Here is a 16,243-nt window from a genome sequence, read left to right on the forward strand (position 1 = left end):
CGTCTCAAAGTGGATATAATTGTGGTTGTTTGAATATTTTCTGACAATTAAATTGTCAATGTTTCAAATCCTGGGGGGAGAGACAGGATTTTAAAATGGAGCTAGAAACACTAGCAACCGTTTATCCATTATCTTAACTTCATTGCTTTTAGCCAATTGTTTCACTTATTAACAATTTATCTTTCTTCTCACTTGCTTTATAGTTTCCATGCACTCATAAATCCAGTATCCCCTACACTAATTGTTACAGATGACTTGATATGTGGATGTATTTTCCCAATCAAATCATCAGTTCAGTATTTTATTAGCTGAGCTATTCTACAAAACCCACTGGGGTGCAAGTACTGCTGGTTGGAAATCAATGGATTAGGGAATAGAGCTTCACAAGACAGGGAAAATGACTTTGTCTTGTCAATACAAAGAATTAGGTATCAATTAAACAACTAGGTCGTTTTCACAGGTTTCTGCACAGACGAGATTGAATTTGTAGCTGTATTGAACTGTTGGGTTCAGATTGCAGCTCCAAGCCTCTGGCTGTAGTGTACTAAAGAGTATTTGTAATGTTGCATGGGGACAAGGGACCAGAAAAGATATTAAGATTTTAAACACATTTCACTTCATGAACAAACCTGATCTAAGCCTGCTCATGAATAGGATTTTTCTCATTTACTGCAGACATTTTGACCTGGTAAAGCAGGAAAACTCTTAAAACTGGCTCCATCTTCCTCAGTTGTATTGACAGTGTGAACAATGCCGAGGCCTTGAAACGGAGACTGCAAAATGAAATCTACCCATCAATATCATTCCTGCCTTTGCTTTTCAAAATGTCTTGCGTGAGCCCCACACAGCAGTGGATGGTACAAAAGTCAAAATATATTTAGGTTTTCCCACTCACTGTACTTAAAGATTTATCCAATTATAAACTGACGTCAGTCTCAAGTGTCAAAGCTGTTAACTTAAACCCTAAAATAAGGATTCAGTGTCCATATTAGGCCCATAACTACAGCAGTAGGTGGCACTAGAGTCACAAAATGTGACTCATTGATGGAGACGTAAATGCATTAAGGGGAGAGTTGACTAATTCAGGAATTGTGAATCCATTTTTTAAACTACTGGATTTTTTGCTAGCAGATCATTAACCTGACATGACAGCGTAATTGCACCTCATTTAACAGCCTATTAGCAAATTATTGATGTCAGAAACCCAGCAGTTAGTAGAGGGTCTGATACATGTAAATCAAACTTGTCTTTTTAACTCTTAACATTTTCACTAAGAAATAAAGACTTAACTAGTTCAAGAGTCCAAACCAGGCAGAGACTCGTCTTAAACATGACGGGTTATTAGGATATTAAACGACTGTCTACAGCATGGCCATGCGCAGGTAGTAGAAGTGGAGGTCAACGAGTCCTCAAGGCAGAGGAAGGTCGGCAGAGGTGGATAAAATCTTATCCAAATGGGACATTTTAACACTCAGCTGCTGCAGAGGGGAGCGAAGTTGAATTTAAATTTTCACACTGAACATTTTGTGGTGGCAGACATGAACCGAAACAGACTGTTAATACCAATCATTGCTATGACAACAGAGACTCTGGACATTACTCAACTATTTTCACATACTGGGTGTGCTGTCAGGTGACATGAACAGACAAAAAATTAATAAACAGTACAACAGGTCTAGAGAAAACTCCATCAATTGGGTGAGATTGCCTATTTTGAATGCACAGCCAGTGGAAATTGTCCACTTCTGAAAATGATCCCAAGTCAACATGTGCAGACTGAATCAAGATGGGGTGAGACTAAATGTCCTTGACTGTCTCCTTAAGTGTCCTCTCTGTGTTCCAACTCTCTGAATGCAAATAAATTATTCAGCTAATGGAGGGGAGCGGACAGTCAAGTCATTTTGGAACGAGGCTGATTGATATGGCTGAAATGGGAACTCAAATTGATGGTCCTTAGGATGTACCCTTAAGATAGGGTGCTGTAAAATAATCAATTTACTAAAACTGAAATGTAACAGGACACTATGGATTCTGAGAGCCATTAACTTTAACCACCTTTCCTAAATGTGCTACCAGCTTTTAATCAGATGAAAATGACCTCCAGGTTACTAAGTATAGAAACATTTGGTCAAGATTCGGACACTCTGAACACCAAATTCAACATTTACCAGTGATGAGAATTTGATTTGTCCTGTGATAAACTGCATATAGAAGCAATACCAGATCAATATCTCCTGTGATGCAAAATGTTTTTATACATTTTAAGTGATTTAAGTGATATATTCACACTGAACAGATCAGTTCAGGAACGTAAGCTCACAGTTACATTTTATATTAACTGATATGCATCAAGTGAGCTGGATTTCTGTTACATGAAAGTTTATACATTGTTTATTTATGTATTTATGGTCAATATGTGAATGTCTGTTCTGCTTTCAGAGAGGCTGAGCATTTACATGGGTCTGAAATAAAGATCTATTTAACTGGGATCCTAATTTGGTTGCATATCAATACACGAACAAACAAAACAATAAAAACAAGTCAAGAATAGCCAAATGAAATTGGAAAGAACAGTAACCCTATATAACAAAGTCAATCAACAAATTCTCATAAACAACACAATTTGCGTGTTGGAAAAGGAGTAGGAAGAGGGAAACACTTATATAATCCTCCCCCTTCTCCACTTCTCATGAATTAACCCATCATCTTTATCTTGAATATAGAATGTATACTGAATACATACAGTACATATACTCAATCTATTCATCTGTCTCATATCTATATGTATAAATATTAAATCATTGAAGGTGCAATATGTAAGAATATGCCACCTGTCGATTTCAAGCTCCAAACAAATAGGGGCAGCATATCACCAGAGTAACTGCTTACTGCTGATAACTGTAGCTGCTGTTGGCTAGTTAGCTCAGTTAGCAGTGCAGCTAGCGTCTAAAAAAGAAGGGTGGGTCATTACATCACCCAATCTTGTTTGGGGCCAGACTGTGGTGAAGTCAATGGGAGACGCACGGAGAAACACACGAAAGCCCAACAAGAAATACCTCCAGAAAATGACCACACATAACCACTGATTTCTCCGTCAACATGTTGTTCCTTTCCTCAAATTTGTGTATGAAAGGCTCCTGTTCACGTTGTTGTTCGCTGTGAAGTCTCATCAGTGTAAATCAGTCAGACCTGCCTTGTTTAATCACAATATTATCAGCCCTGTCAATCGTTTGGGAGGAAACGTCAGTGGTTAACCTACTTTCTGAAGTGTGGTCTTTCATTTTCTCAGTCATACGACGTAGATATTTTGGGTTTAAGTGTGTTTCTCCACGCATCTCCCATTGACTTCATACAGCTGTCACCACAGTCTGGCCCCAACTCGTAATCTTTACCTCACAAACAACAATTATCCAGATTCTGACCCAAATATCACATGGTGTCAGTAAAATAAGACGTAGAAGTTATCATGACTCTTCCTCATCCCTTTATCATTTCTCTGTACGTTGTTTTGAACTGAGTAATAATAATTAATAATAATTAAAATTTGCTTATGTGTTACATCTGAACCATTCAACCATCCATTAAGTGTGAACTAATCACATAATCACATTTGTTAATGGTGAGCAACAGGAACCACGATACATCCTGCGTTAATACATTCCTTAAATCATCGTCAGTCCTGCACGAGTTCATCTTTACTGAAGTGTATGATTCCTGCCCTTATAACAAAGCAAAAACACCGAACATCCTCCGGTCACTGCTTCTCAATTATGATGATTTGCTGCTTTTTTTTTTGTTTTAGCCTAACGATAATTCAATTAACCAGAAGAATGAATGAAAGCTGACTCTATGCATCAGATGCTCTTTAAGAAGATCATTATTTTTGCAATATACCTGAAGCTTCAGTGATAGTTTGTAGTTTCATTTCCTCCCTTCTGTTCTCAGAGTGAACGTGTTTCCCAGCTGCTCTCCTGGTGTGTAAAATTGATCACGGCACATTTAGCATTCTCTGTGATTAATTGTTGTACTTCTCAGCTGTTTTCATTAGTTGTAATTAACACATTTCCTCCTGAGATCACCGAGGTTGCAGTGTCACTTCAACTCTATGATGTATTCCCTGTAAAAGGGACCAGACCACAGTATTTCTAGGTCAGTAAGCCAAATATAATGATGACAGACGAGACTCATGGAGATAGTATTTCTATTCAATGAGGTGTAACTTGAAGTGGAGCCTGCTGAAACACAAGCCCTGTGATTGATTACCACTAACGGTGATGCTACAGCTACCATCAGCAATAAGAAAGACTTAAGAATCAATAATGTCTTTGAAGATTTCCAAAAAACCTACCCGTGTCCAAAAATACCTCGACTCGAGGGAGCTGCTAGTGGAAAACTGCAGATGATGTTACACAAACAAACCCGGAGCAAGTTTGACTGAAAATGTGAGTGCATCAGGCCATGCTAAGAGATCTTTCTATTTGGGTTATCATTCACGCAATGTGGTCAGCAGCAGCAGCAGCAGCAGCACCAAGGCGAGCAGTGACTGGGCAGAGCCAGCGGGGGGGAGTCTGAGTAGATAATCCATGTGTAAATGCAGGGAACGTCCTGTGAGGTGTTGAACCGACACAGCAGCAGCAGTAGCAGCAGATGGCCCTTGTTTGGAGCTGTGGCGTAACAGGGCTCAGGTGTGTGCCCCAAAGCAGACTGTCTGAATACCCATGGAAGAAGAGGCTCCGAGGGCGAAAATCTGCAGGAGCGAAACTGACTTTAGGTGTCAGGAAGCAGCAAGTTTACATGTTAGACACAGATCAAGGAATTTTTTATCTCTTTATAAAGATAACATCAACCTGTAAGAGGAATCTGTGTCTTCTTTGTGTTGCTTGGTGTGTAAGTTATCAGCTTAACAGAGCAGGTAATTAAAAAAAGGGAGCAGGGAGCCAAATGTTTTATTTGTTATGCATTTGGAGTAATTTGATTGACCTGCCTGTCGGCTGCACACACCATTTCACCAGCCGAGAGCGTCTGAGTGGCTCGACTCTCAAAGATTCAACCACGTCCCCTTGAAATCGAAGACAAAGTTGCGATGCTGCAAAGCGTTAATGAAAATGTGAAGGACATTTCAAAAATCCTGAGATGTCAAAGCCTTCAGGAATAAAATGTTCCAATAATTGAAGCCTACACATTTCTATTATCATTATAAAGTGCACTGTAACTAACAAGCCGACCACACAAGGTGCTTTTAAACACTCAGAACCACAGCTTTTATTTTCCGTTTCAAACTGGATTTTGATGAATACAAATTAAGAAGTCATTTCGTGGCTTTGTCTTACGTGGCCTTCGCTGCTGTTTTGCCGAGAACTCTGCAAAGAGCTGCTGTTGTGTCGGTGCAATCTAAAAATCTATAAATGTTACGCAATGTCTGGAAATACATTCATGAAAATAATACACATGTGGGAGGACTGTGAAAAGGTTGAAGCATAAACGTTGTGTCGAAACAATAGGTTACGTAACATGCGTTGCTGTCAGATGATTGAGAATCTACACTGATGAATCAGTTCATGTTCATTTTAATGTGAGTGACATTTGACTAAAGTATGTGCATATGCATGTGGGTGTGTGTGTGTGTGTGTGTGTGTGTGTGTGTGTGTTTGATGGAGTATAAGAGAGCAGGGAGTCACAGGTCCTCAGCTGTCTGGAGCTCCCACATGGAGATGGTGGTTGTGATGTGCTGGGAGCTTTTTTGTTCCTGTTGTTTTACTGTGAAATGTCTCTCACGCGTCAAGAGGAACCCAGCCAGGACCAGTTGGTTGAGACAGGACTTCCTGTCTTTTCTGAATACAAATGGACTAAGGTATGGATCCTACTAACAGGATCTGCGCATCTGATTTCCCCATTTATGTCCACGTGTGCACTGTAGCACCTCATCTGAACTCATAGACTCACAGCAGAAGTCTTCACTTGTCAAAGCAGGTGCAGCACTGATGTGTCCACTAACGTTAACGATGTTTGTATTCTACTAAAGGTGCAATATGAGAATTTTAGTTGAAAACGTTCGAAAATTTAGTAAAATCATCAGCAGACTGTGAAGATCGGCTCTGACATCATGAAATCTGAAGTTTGGACTGCTAGCTGCAAGGCTTAATGAGCTAACAAGCAGCAGTTAGTGATAACTCCAGCTATATGCTTATTTGTTTCGAGTATGAATACGACAGGTGGTCTCTTCTTACATATTGCACCTTTAGCTGTCCCAGTGAGCCATGTCAGTGAGTGAGTATGCACAATACCAGAGCCATGGCACAAGCTCAGCTAAATGGAATGCAGCCATCATTAGTGTTCCACCTGTGCTTTTCCTGCTTTCACAAATCAAAATGTCTCCCATGAAAAGGGTCTTTTGTCACTGGTGCACCATCAGGAGAGGCAAACCAGGCAAATGTTCTGGGTCCTCCAAAGAATTTGGGAAAAAGGGGCCCCAACGACCTCTCCTATCGTCACATACTGCACGTCTACTACAGAATTACACCCTTAAACCACCCATGAAGGCAATATACTGCCTCCAAATAAGTGCCTTATATGCTGATGATCACCAGGTTATTAATAATGTGACTAAGTGGTTTATTATCAATTTAAATTTCAATTATGCTGCTTCTAATGTTATTTATATTGAAAAAGTCTATGATCTGTGTCTAGACTCCAGAATCGTCACTGCTTATTTCAGAACGATCCGTAAATGACAAGGAAGTCGTTCCTAATCTGAGCAGACAGCGGTGTTCAACACGAGCAATTTACAAAATATACATATTGCATCAAATGCTTACCGACTGTATGAAGAGCTTTGTTTATTTCAATGCAAAACTTTGTGGTGTTTGTTTTAAAGGATACATTCACCCAAAAACGCTTTTAGCTTAGCAGCTACAGTGAATATTTTGGTTTACACAGGGTGTAATTGACGTCTTTTCAAATCAACTTTGGATCTCGGGGCTTCTGGAGATTATTCCAGATGAGGTGTATGGAGCCATTTTATGTTTGCTGTTTTTTCTTACATTTTAAAGCAAGTCCCCATCTACTTCAGCTGCTTATGAGAAAGCCGCAACGCTGTTTTGCTGTGAAGCTCCAGAAATGTTTTGCGGACAAAGAAAAATTCACTTGATCTTCCATCCACGTGGGGGTGAGTAGATAATAAATGAATTTTCATTTCTGGGTGAACTTAACCTTTAAATTTGCTCTTTTACATGAAACTTTTAAGGCTGCTGTCTTAGCCACGGCTCCCTTGTAAAACAGATTGTGAACACTCCTGGTAAAATAAAGGATAAATGTTACGTATGCACTTTGTGAACGCTAAAATAAAAGAAGCTGGAAACTGTAATGAAGCTGGAGAAAAATCTGATTGATGTACCCGTCTTAACTGAGCCTGCAGAGGATTATGGGTGCTAAATAGGAAGTGTTACTGTGGGTGATACTCCACGTGTCACCATTAAGACTTAAATGCATTTCATTCATATCTTCATGGATCATAAGTTCACCCCTCCTCATAGCCTGAGTGTCAAATCACACCAAACCCGTGCACCATCCACACATGTATCTCCTCCACTGGCTGCCAGATACTGATAATCAATGATAATCAATAAAAGCCTCTGTAATGCATCTCCAAAGTCATCTTTTTAGGTGTAAGTGATCTCCCAATAATCGAGCCCCAGCCTAAAGCCCATCCATCCTTTGACATCAGCAGCTGGACTCCTCTCTCCACTCCCCATCTCCTCACAGCCGAGCCAGCCTCCTCCCTCCCTCCCTCCCTCCCTCCTCCCTCCTCTCTCGGTCTAAACCAATGAGTTTCGGCGGAGGAAAAAAAAATAAAAAAAAATCAGCCAGTGTGTTATGGGAGAGGATTAAAACAAGTGTGTTTAAGAGTAAAGAACAGCGAAAGGTAGGAAGTGAGTTTTTAACTTGATGGTGAGCGGAGGATGAGGAGGATTCACAGCTGTGCGTTTTTCTGACTGGAAGTGAGTAAGAGCGTCAGTGGCGAGCGGTGCTCACAAAGTAGACTGCTCGGGCTGAGCGCGAGGCTTTTGTTTGGGGTATTTATGAATTATACGTGGTTGTAATCTCAGCTGCGTTGACAGATGCGTTGATCCACTGTGATAATTGGTGAAGAAGCCCGTTTCCTCATCGCCTTTCATTAAGTTGTTGGATTGAATCGGCAGCCTTCCTCTCTCATGAGCGGACGTGTTGCTTTGCCGAGAGACAGGGAGAGGTTGTTGTTATTTATTTATTTTTGCTTTACACTATAACTTTTGCTCGGCTTTTGATCGTATTTTTCTAACGAGTTAAGTTGCAGAGCGACGCTTTTTGAGGGTAACATCTGGTTTCCAGACTCACAGCTGGCAAACAGATCCACGGGCGCTGTCCCTGGTGCTGAGAGCCAAACAGTGCAGCCAGTGCACTTGTTCATCCGTCTCCTAAGGATGAGCCACTTTGAGTGAATGATGCTGGTGGAGAAATTCACACTCTCTGCCCCTCTGAAGCAGTTAAACCCTCTGCTCGAGGACACTCTCCTTTATCAGCTTTCACTTTCATTGTTGTAAAAATGAGAAAGACATGATTTGTTTCCACTGAAACTGTTCTCTATCTCATGTTTAGTGCTGGAAAGAGGATAAGAAATGTTTTTGTGTATGTGTTTATGGTAAGCTCTTGTAATTCATACTCCAGATTTGACCATCTTACACAAATCTTTCCAGGGATCTGTAAAAAGCACAGCCTCGCCAATCTTCATGTCCTGTCTCCTGTCATTACCGAGGTGAGATGATGTCCCTGCTCTGACAGCCATGTAATAACAGCTTTGGTTAGGTTTGCTCCCCTGGGACTCAACAGGAATCTCTCTTCTTTCTGTGACATCTGCATCAAGTCAAAAGAGGCTGTCTCCTGCGAGCGTGCCACGTCTTCACTGAGATCCCTCCAAGCCACGACTGTTCCTTCCCATCCCTGGGAGCTTATATCAACAGCCTCACACCGCGCCGCTTCGCTGGTTGGCAGCTCCTCTTTGCCCTGAGCCAGGATGAATGATGTTCAGGAGGCCACCTCCCCTGCGACCAGCCTCAGCGGTCCAGCTACCTGCGTCTCCAAAGTAGAGCTGCGTGTGTCTTGCAAAGCTCTGCTGGACCGAGACACGCTGAATAAGTCAGACCCCTGTGTCATAATCATGGTACAGACCAACGGACAGTGGACAGAGGTGAGCCCCCCCATCCCTTTTTCCACCCCTTTAATCTGACAAATGCACAGTTGGTCCTTTTGGGAGAAAAGTGTGAGGCTGAAATCTTCTCTTCTATAGGGAGCAGGGTGTAGATTTTAAAAATTAATCCACCATCTTTTATTAATCCCTGTATCTGGCTCATTAAACACATTATTCCTAGAGTAAAGAATCATGCTCTGAATCCCGCATATTAGTTCAAATTATTCTGATTACAGCACCTTGAGGTGATCCGAGCAACACGTTGTTACACAGAAAGCCACAGTTTGCCTGCCCCTCCCTCTATTATCCAGTATGACACGTCAGAAAAGGCTCATGTTTTGAGATGAATCAGTGGTGATGTGTGAAATTTTATACATTTGGATGATTTTTCTGTCCCACTTGAGTAATCCGCGAAACCAGCGTTATCATACAAGATCAACCAGGGAGATGAATCTGTTAATGGTTTGATGAACTTGCAGCTGTTTTTCACTCTTTTGGAAAAAGATCATCACGGCTCACACAACAGCTGCCCGACTCATGATTAAAAATGTCAGAGGAAGAGCGGAAATTAGTCAGACAACAACAGATTGTGGTGCCTGCCCTGTAGGATTTTCTGATTGTACAGCAGCAGAACATATTATATCCCACCGCTCTACATGTGTGGACAAACAGTAGGTGGGTAATATGCAACGTGATGTGTTGTGCTCCAGCTGAAAATGTTTACTTTCTTGGTCCGGTCCCAGGCTGATTGGAGTGTGGGCAGGAGGTCCCTCATTTCCCTGTTAATTAACTCATTTGGTTCATGAGGGGAAGCCAAAACACAGGTCTCCATTAAGTAGAGGATGTGTTAAAAAGGTGGCAGAGGAAAACTAATTGTATAGATTTATTTTTTCCCCCTGCAACCCCCTCATCCAACAAAAACCCTCTTTTCTGGGAAATGGGAGATAATAATTACTCTGCCTGAATCCTGCCACATGGGAGCCATTTGTGGAAGATGTTTGGGCTGAATGAATGTGGAGACTGTTTTGTGGCAGTGATGATAAAAACACTCAGCTGACAGTGTTGAGCACACAGTTATGGATTTTTCTTGGTTGTAAGGAGGTTGTTACATGCAATGAGTGACCTGGGTTCAATGTGGCATATGAGAGTGGCTATGTTTAGCTCCACTAACTGAGGAAAATTCATATGGTGATGTCAGAGAAGCTCTATCTATCTATCTATCTATCTATCTATCTATCTATCTGTCTGTCTGTCTATCTATCTATCATTATCATATTATCATATGTCCATCATTTCTGCCACTAGGGGTCCCTCAATCAACGATAACAAACGATGGGCTTCGATGATGTCGTAAAGTAGCGTGGGATCATGGGAGTTGTTTTAATTTTTTGAACAACCACCTGCGCAAACGAAAATTAAAAATCGTGCTCCATGACGATTGAGCAGTGCAGTCAATAGCCAGCTAGTTCCTCGTTCTCTAAAGCATCATCTGGTGCTTCCCCTGTTTTCCCAGAAATTATAGCCACTAGAGGGCGTTACAGAGGGATATGATGCCACTGACAGGCAACCAAATGAAAAACCCCATTACCTTGAATTGAATTACGTGTTTCTCTGGATTTGAACATTATAAGAAACATTTGGGACAACGTAACTAGACAGCTCAACAAAATATGTAAAAAGGTTTTGTTGTTATTATGCATTTGATGTGTCAGTGTGACATATTATGCTTTTAAATTGCTACTGTGTATAATGTAGTTAAAATAATCTCCAGTGCAACCTGCTTAAACATCATAATGCTGCTTTCAGTGACTCTTTATAATAAGGATACGAATTATATAGTTAAGTAGTGTGTAAGTAATTTAAATATCCCAAATTACGCTCATTTCAGGTTTGCATGTTTATATTGGGTGTCTACGAGAAAATGTTTACATGCTGCACATCTGCACGCCCCGTTTTAGCTCCTGTCTCTTTAAGGATCCCCCCACCCAAAAAAGCCCAGTCTGCTCTGATTGGTCAGCTCTCACAGGTTTAAGCAGGCACCTGTGTTACCTGTGTTTTCTGCGACTATGGCAGTGCAAGGAGCATTGTTGAGGGCGGTGACTGCATAGTTATGACATCACAACCTCACAGCGGTCCTGATGGCTTGTTTGAAAGAGCAGTTTCTGACCTGCTTTGTAAACAAAAGAGACATGGAAATCTAACTACTGTACAATCGGCCCTTTAATGTATGCATTAATGCAGGATGTATCATGACTTCCTGTTGCTCACCATTTACAAAAGAATGAATCATCAGGACTTTATGTGATTAGTTTACACTTTACATTTCATCCATTAAGGAATGTAAATGAATATGCATCAAGTTATCTCAGACACATTAAAGTGTATTTATGTTTAATAGAGAAATGTCTCCATTAATATATTCTGCCTTTAGGTAGGTTTAGGTACTTTTGTGCTCTACGTTGTACTGAATGTACAGGTTACTACTCAAAATGAGTCAGGGACGTTGGGATATAGTGTCTCACTTGATTATTTATCCAGTGACATATCTGAATCTAGATTTTGTATATTGCAAATATGCGACACACTTCACACTAACTAAATTTAAGTGGTGTATAATTTGTACTCTTATTATAAAGTGTTAAGCCCTAGTGGCACGGCCCTAGTATTACCAAGGGACCTCATGTGATTTAGAAATTACTACCCCACGTTTGCGTTATGTGTGGCGCTTTAGCAAAGTCTATATTTGACTCCATCACAAGATCTCTGTGTTTGGCGACACATGGCAGGTAATTTGCAGTGTAATCTTTACCTTGGAGTCTTTTATTTGTGCCGGATTAAAATCACAGACATCCTCTGCAATCATTACAAATTACTAGAGGTCCCCAGGTACAGTAATACCACTCCTTTGTGAATAGGGCTTTACCCTGACTTTCCTTTAATGCCTAGTAATTATAGACCAGTAATATAATATATTCTTGTTGCTAATACCGAAAAATAATTGGTAATGCTGGACTTTTACTTGCTGCGGAGAATTTAGAGCCACTTTACGGAGGTAAAAGACCTGTACTTCTTCCACCGCAATCTGTTTATCCATCCTGACAGTCCTGACAGTGTACACAAGTTGTCCAATCCTCCGCTGTCAAATCCCTCAGTACTGGGAGGCACCATTGCTTGTGCAAATTGTTTACTTACGTCAACAACTGAGTAAGAGGCTGAGCCCACTCATATCACCGCCACCCTCCTTCTCTTTTCCTGAGCTCATACTGCATGGCCCCACTGACTTGCATCGGCTATTTGTCGAACCGCTTTTATTTCATTACTGCCGTACTTCAGCACCTGATCTCCTCCAAGGACAAACGCAGAGGCAGGGTGGAGATGATTTCTCTTCTTTTCGTCTAAACCTGACTCGACATGCTCCCATGATAATGAGCTGATTCAAACCCTGATCTTTCTGTTGATACGCTGCACAGGCTTGTTATGATCGAGCTACACACTCGATAATGTTCTACCTTCCTGGCAGAACTGATTAGAGAAAGCCTTAATTTTCCATGTCAGGGATCTGTCTGTAGTTCTGGCCCCACACCAACAACAAACAGGCGTCACAGACTTCAGCACAACCTATCCTCCGTAGCTCTGATTAGCTTTCATCAACAAACAGACTCATCCCAAATCTGTCCATCCAGATGGCATAAAGAGAGGCGGAAGAAGGCAAGAAAAACAATAAAGAAGAGTGGGGATGAATGAGGCTGAGGAAGCCGAGTGCTCACTGGAAGTTCTGTCTTTGTGATGTTTGCCAGAGGAATACCTGCTGCCAACCATACATTACTTCTGTTGACTTAATATTTTTTAATACTTGAATATTTAAAAGCTGAAAACTGACCGGAGACCGGGGTCTGATTCTTTTTAAACATGCGGCTGTTTGTTTTTCAGTTCAAGCAAATAAAGATGTGACAAAACACAGTCCTTTATTTTAGGCAACAAATGTGACTTGTTTTTTATTGTTTACCAACCAACAAATTAATTTGCAAATTGGCAGTAAGGCAAAGAAAGAATGAATCATTATGGGTAGAGGGGTGCTTAGTGTTCAAAAGCAAAAATCAGAAAGTCAGGAGCAGGACAGCGCTCCAGTTAAATTGTTTATTCATGCACTGATGTTTCCGGCAGATGTCCTTCCTCAGCTTGCAAACTGGCAACAATGATTGAAAGCTTAAAAATACAATAATGAGGATAGTTTTCTGACAGATGGGTTGCAGATTCAAAAAACTAAATGAACGAAAGTAGGAGATAGTGACGATATTTCCAGGGTCAGTGCAACACATGAATACAAAGTTAACCTGAGATATCACCTCAATATGATGAAACATTTCTGTCCTGATGTGAGTGGCCTCTTCAAGATGAAAACGTCTCTTCAAGATGAAAACGCCCTCGCTTAACCTTACTGTCAGGAGTCTTAACTGCTTATGAAACAGTCTCAATTTAATAGAAACGTCTCTTATGAACTACATAAACACACGAGACCATCAGTGAGAACCCTGGCTGTTTCTTGTTGTTCCTAAATGCCTGTCACCGGGTCAGATTCCCACTTATTAGTGTCATACAAGTCATAAAATCAAAGCTCTTTTTCATCCTCGTCATATTTCATAGCCACAAATAGATACATCACCTCATCATACAAACTGCCGTGTTTAAAAAAGAAAAATAGTATTAAAAATATGTCACGTCTTCCTTTAATCGAGGTATTTACAACTGGAGGCGGTGATGTTCATACCACTTTTTCCCACTGGCAGCGCCAGAATCAACACAAAATGAATGTAGCTGCTTTAAAGGGAACGCAGGGTCACTGACTGGTTTCATGACTGTAACAAATCACACAAACGTGTCTTCAACCTTTATAACCTGTCACCAGATCATCAAAACAATAACTTTTGGAGGAATGCTGTTGATATAGCAGAGTCGGGAGACTTGTAAAAATATATGTCAAGAGGCACTGAAGCTGTTCTTGTGTCACATCTGGCAATAGACCCTTTATTGCCTTTATTGACCCTTTATTGCTTTATCATTATGAAGTAAATATTGATTGCACAATGTAATGACTATCGGAAAATTACACCTTCCGCTTTTATATTGGTTTCCTAAAAGACTCACTCCCACTGTGCAATTCCATTTTCCATCAGGTGTAAAATCGATAAAACCCTATCTGCTTCCATGTCTCTATTATAGACTAAATAAATGTATAAACACGCCTTTTCTCTAATGTTTACCTTTACTCCACCGCAACACCAACCCCTGCTGTAGTCACTTGTATGCTTGAACTATGTTGTGCTCATAAAATTCTGCCAATTTCTCTTTACATCTTCAGTCAATATGTTTCTTTCTCCTCTCATATTTACAAAGTGGTGTTGATCGTTTCATGGTAATGAACTAGTTTGTTCAAAACGCACTCGAAGGTGGGGTGAAGAGCCTGTCGTATAGGAATAATGGTGCACATTTTCAGACAACCTGTCTTGGAAGTTATTCATAGTGTTGCACTTAACATATAAAAAGTGATGATAGTGGGTAAAGATAGACGTTTCAGAGAGAGGTTCATAACCAGCTCACTTTCTCACATCCCAGAAGCTGGCCAATCACAACGTGAAGTGTGTATGAGTTTAAAATTAGGATGGGAGGGTGTGCGGATGCATTGTTTGGCATTCTAACAAGATCTTTGGATGGACCACACTGATGACTGTATTAAGATGCTTTTTGTTTAAAGATGAAAATATACGACGTTCACTGCCAATAGATATCACACCAGAGCACCAGCACCTCAGATTAAAACAAGTGTGCGCTTCATTTACTCAATAAAAATGGTAAAGCAGCATTAGATCAAATTGTAATATGACCCACTGAGCAGGCCGTTGGGCCAGGCCATGATCTGGACGTCCATTGACAGCCAGAATTAGTCAATAAATGACGTTGAGAAAAGACGTCCAGTCAGGCCATAATCTAGACATCCAATGACATCCAGAATTAGTTGAGAATAGACGTTCATACTAGCTATGATCTGGACGTCCATGGACAGCCAGAATTAGTCGACAAACGACATATAAACATCTATACAACGTCCAGAAAAGATGTATAAAAAACTTTCATTCTGGCTCCCCAGAGGACGTCTTTTAGACGTCTTGGATGTCCATAAATGACGTCTAAAAGACGTGATCTAGACCACTTTTTGCTCACTGGGGAGGCACCGCTGGTCAAATATGAATCAAGATTCTGTTTCCATTTTCTTGCTTAAAATGTTTTCAGAAACTTATTTTCACATCACCATTCTGAAAACAACTGACAGGCGTACCAAACTTCATTATACATTTGCAGTTTAGTTAGGTTTAGGCATTAAAACGACTTGGTTAGGTTTAGGAAAACATTGTGGTTTGGATTAAAATAACTAACTATAATGAATGTAAGTTAACTTAACTATGTTACCAATGAAAAATAACTCATCTTTGACTTTCGCTTTCACACTGGACAAGAACAGCGCTCTCCTGGGTGAAAGTGACCCAGCTATCTGTCCCCGACCTCCTCCTGATGTGGACTTCAACGTAACTTGATGAAACATAAATATGGGTCATAGTAAGCTGCTTTCAATGTCGACCTATATAGTCATTTTTCTGATGAGGACACGGCACATTTGTGTGCACTGTTTGGCAGACTCACATGCACACTCACGTGCACTTGCATGGCCAGATTGACTAACAAAAACAAATAACAGAGAAACACATAGTAACACACATAGTGGGATTACCCCATCATGCCATTACCAGACATTGCTACCATGTTAATGTTAAAAATCTCATATATTTAACCTTTAACTTGTCACACATCTATAGTTTGATAATAACCAATGTGTGTATGTGTGTATCTCTCTGGGTGTGTAGAAGGATTCATAATTCTCATTTGAAATACAGTGCTATTCCTCAAACTGTCCGGTTCAGTCTGAGTATCACTGCCAAAGCGAGACGAATGAGACGAGAGACCAAT

The 16,243-nt window shown here is 40.6% G+C and overlaps 1 protein-coding gene across 3 annotated transcripts in view; it reads left to right on the plus strand.

Annotated features, from left to right (window-relative positions):
* Positions 1 to 7,843: 7,843 nt before the first annotated feature.
* Positions 7,844 to 16,243, plus strand: part of cpne7 (copine VII) — a 43,351-nt gene continuing 34,951 nt past the window's right edge. Inside the window, exons 1-3 of one of the 3 annotated variants that reach the window (XM_084362236.1) lie at positions 7,844 to 7,921; positions 8,733 to 8,791; positions 8,900 to 9,223. In XM_084362236.1, coding sequence (XP_084218362.1) covers positions 9,050 to 9,223 — 174 coding nt within the window. In that variant the 5' untranslated portion in view covers positions 7,844 to 7,921; positions 8,733 to 8,791; positions 8,900 to 9,049. Of the gene's footprint in view, positions 7,998 to 8,108; positions 8,249 to 8,732; positions 8,792 to 8,899; positions 9,224 to 16,243 lie in introns of those variants that run through there. The other 2 variants (XM_084362235.1, XM_084362237.1) reach the window with 2 other exon arrangements.

This window comes from Pagrus pagrus (assembly GCF_965226575.1).
Source record: "Pagrus pagrus genome assembly, chromosome: 1".
Classification (NCBI taxonomy): Eukaryota; Metazoa; Chordata; class Actinopteri; order Spariformes; family Sparidae; genus Pagrus; species Pagrus pagrus.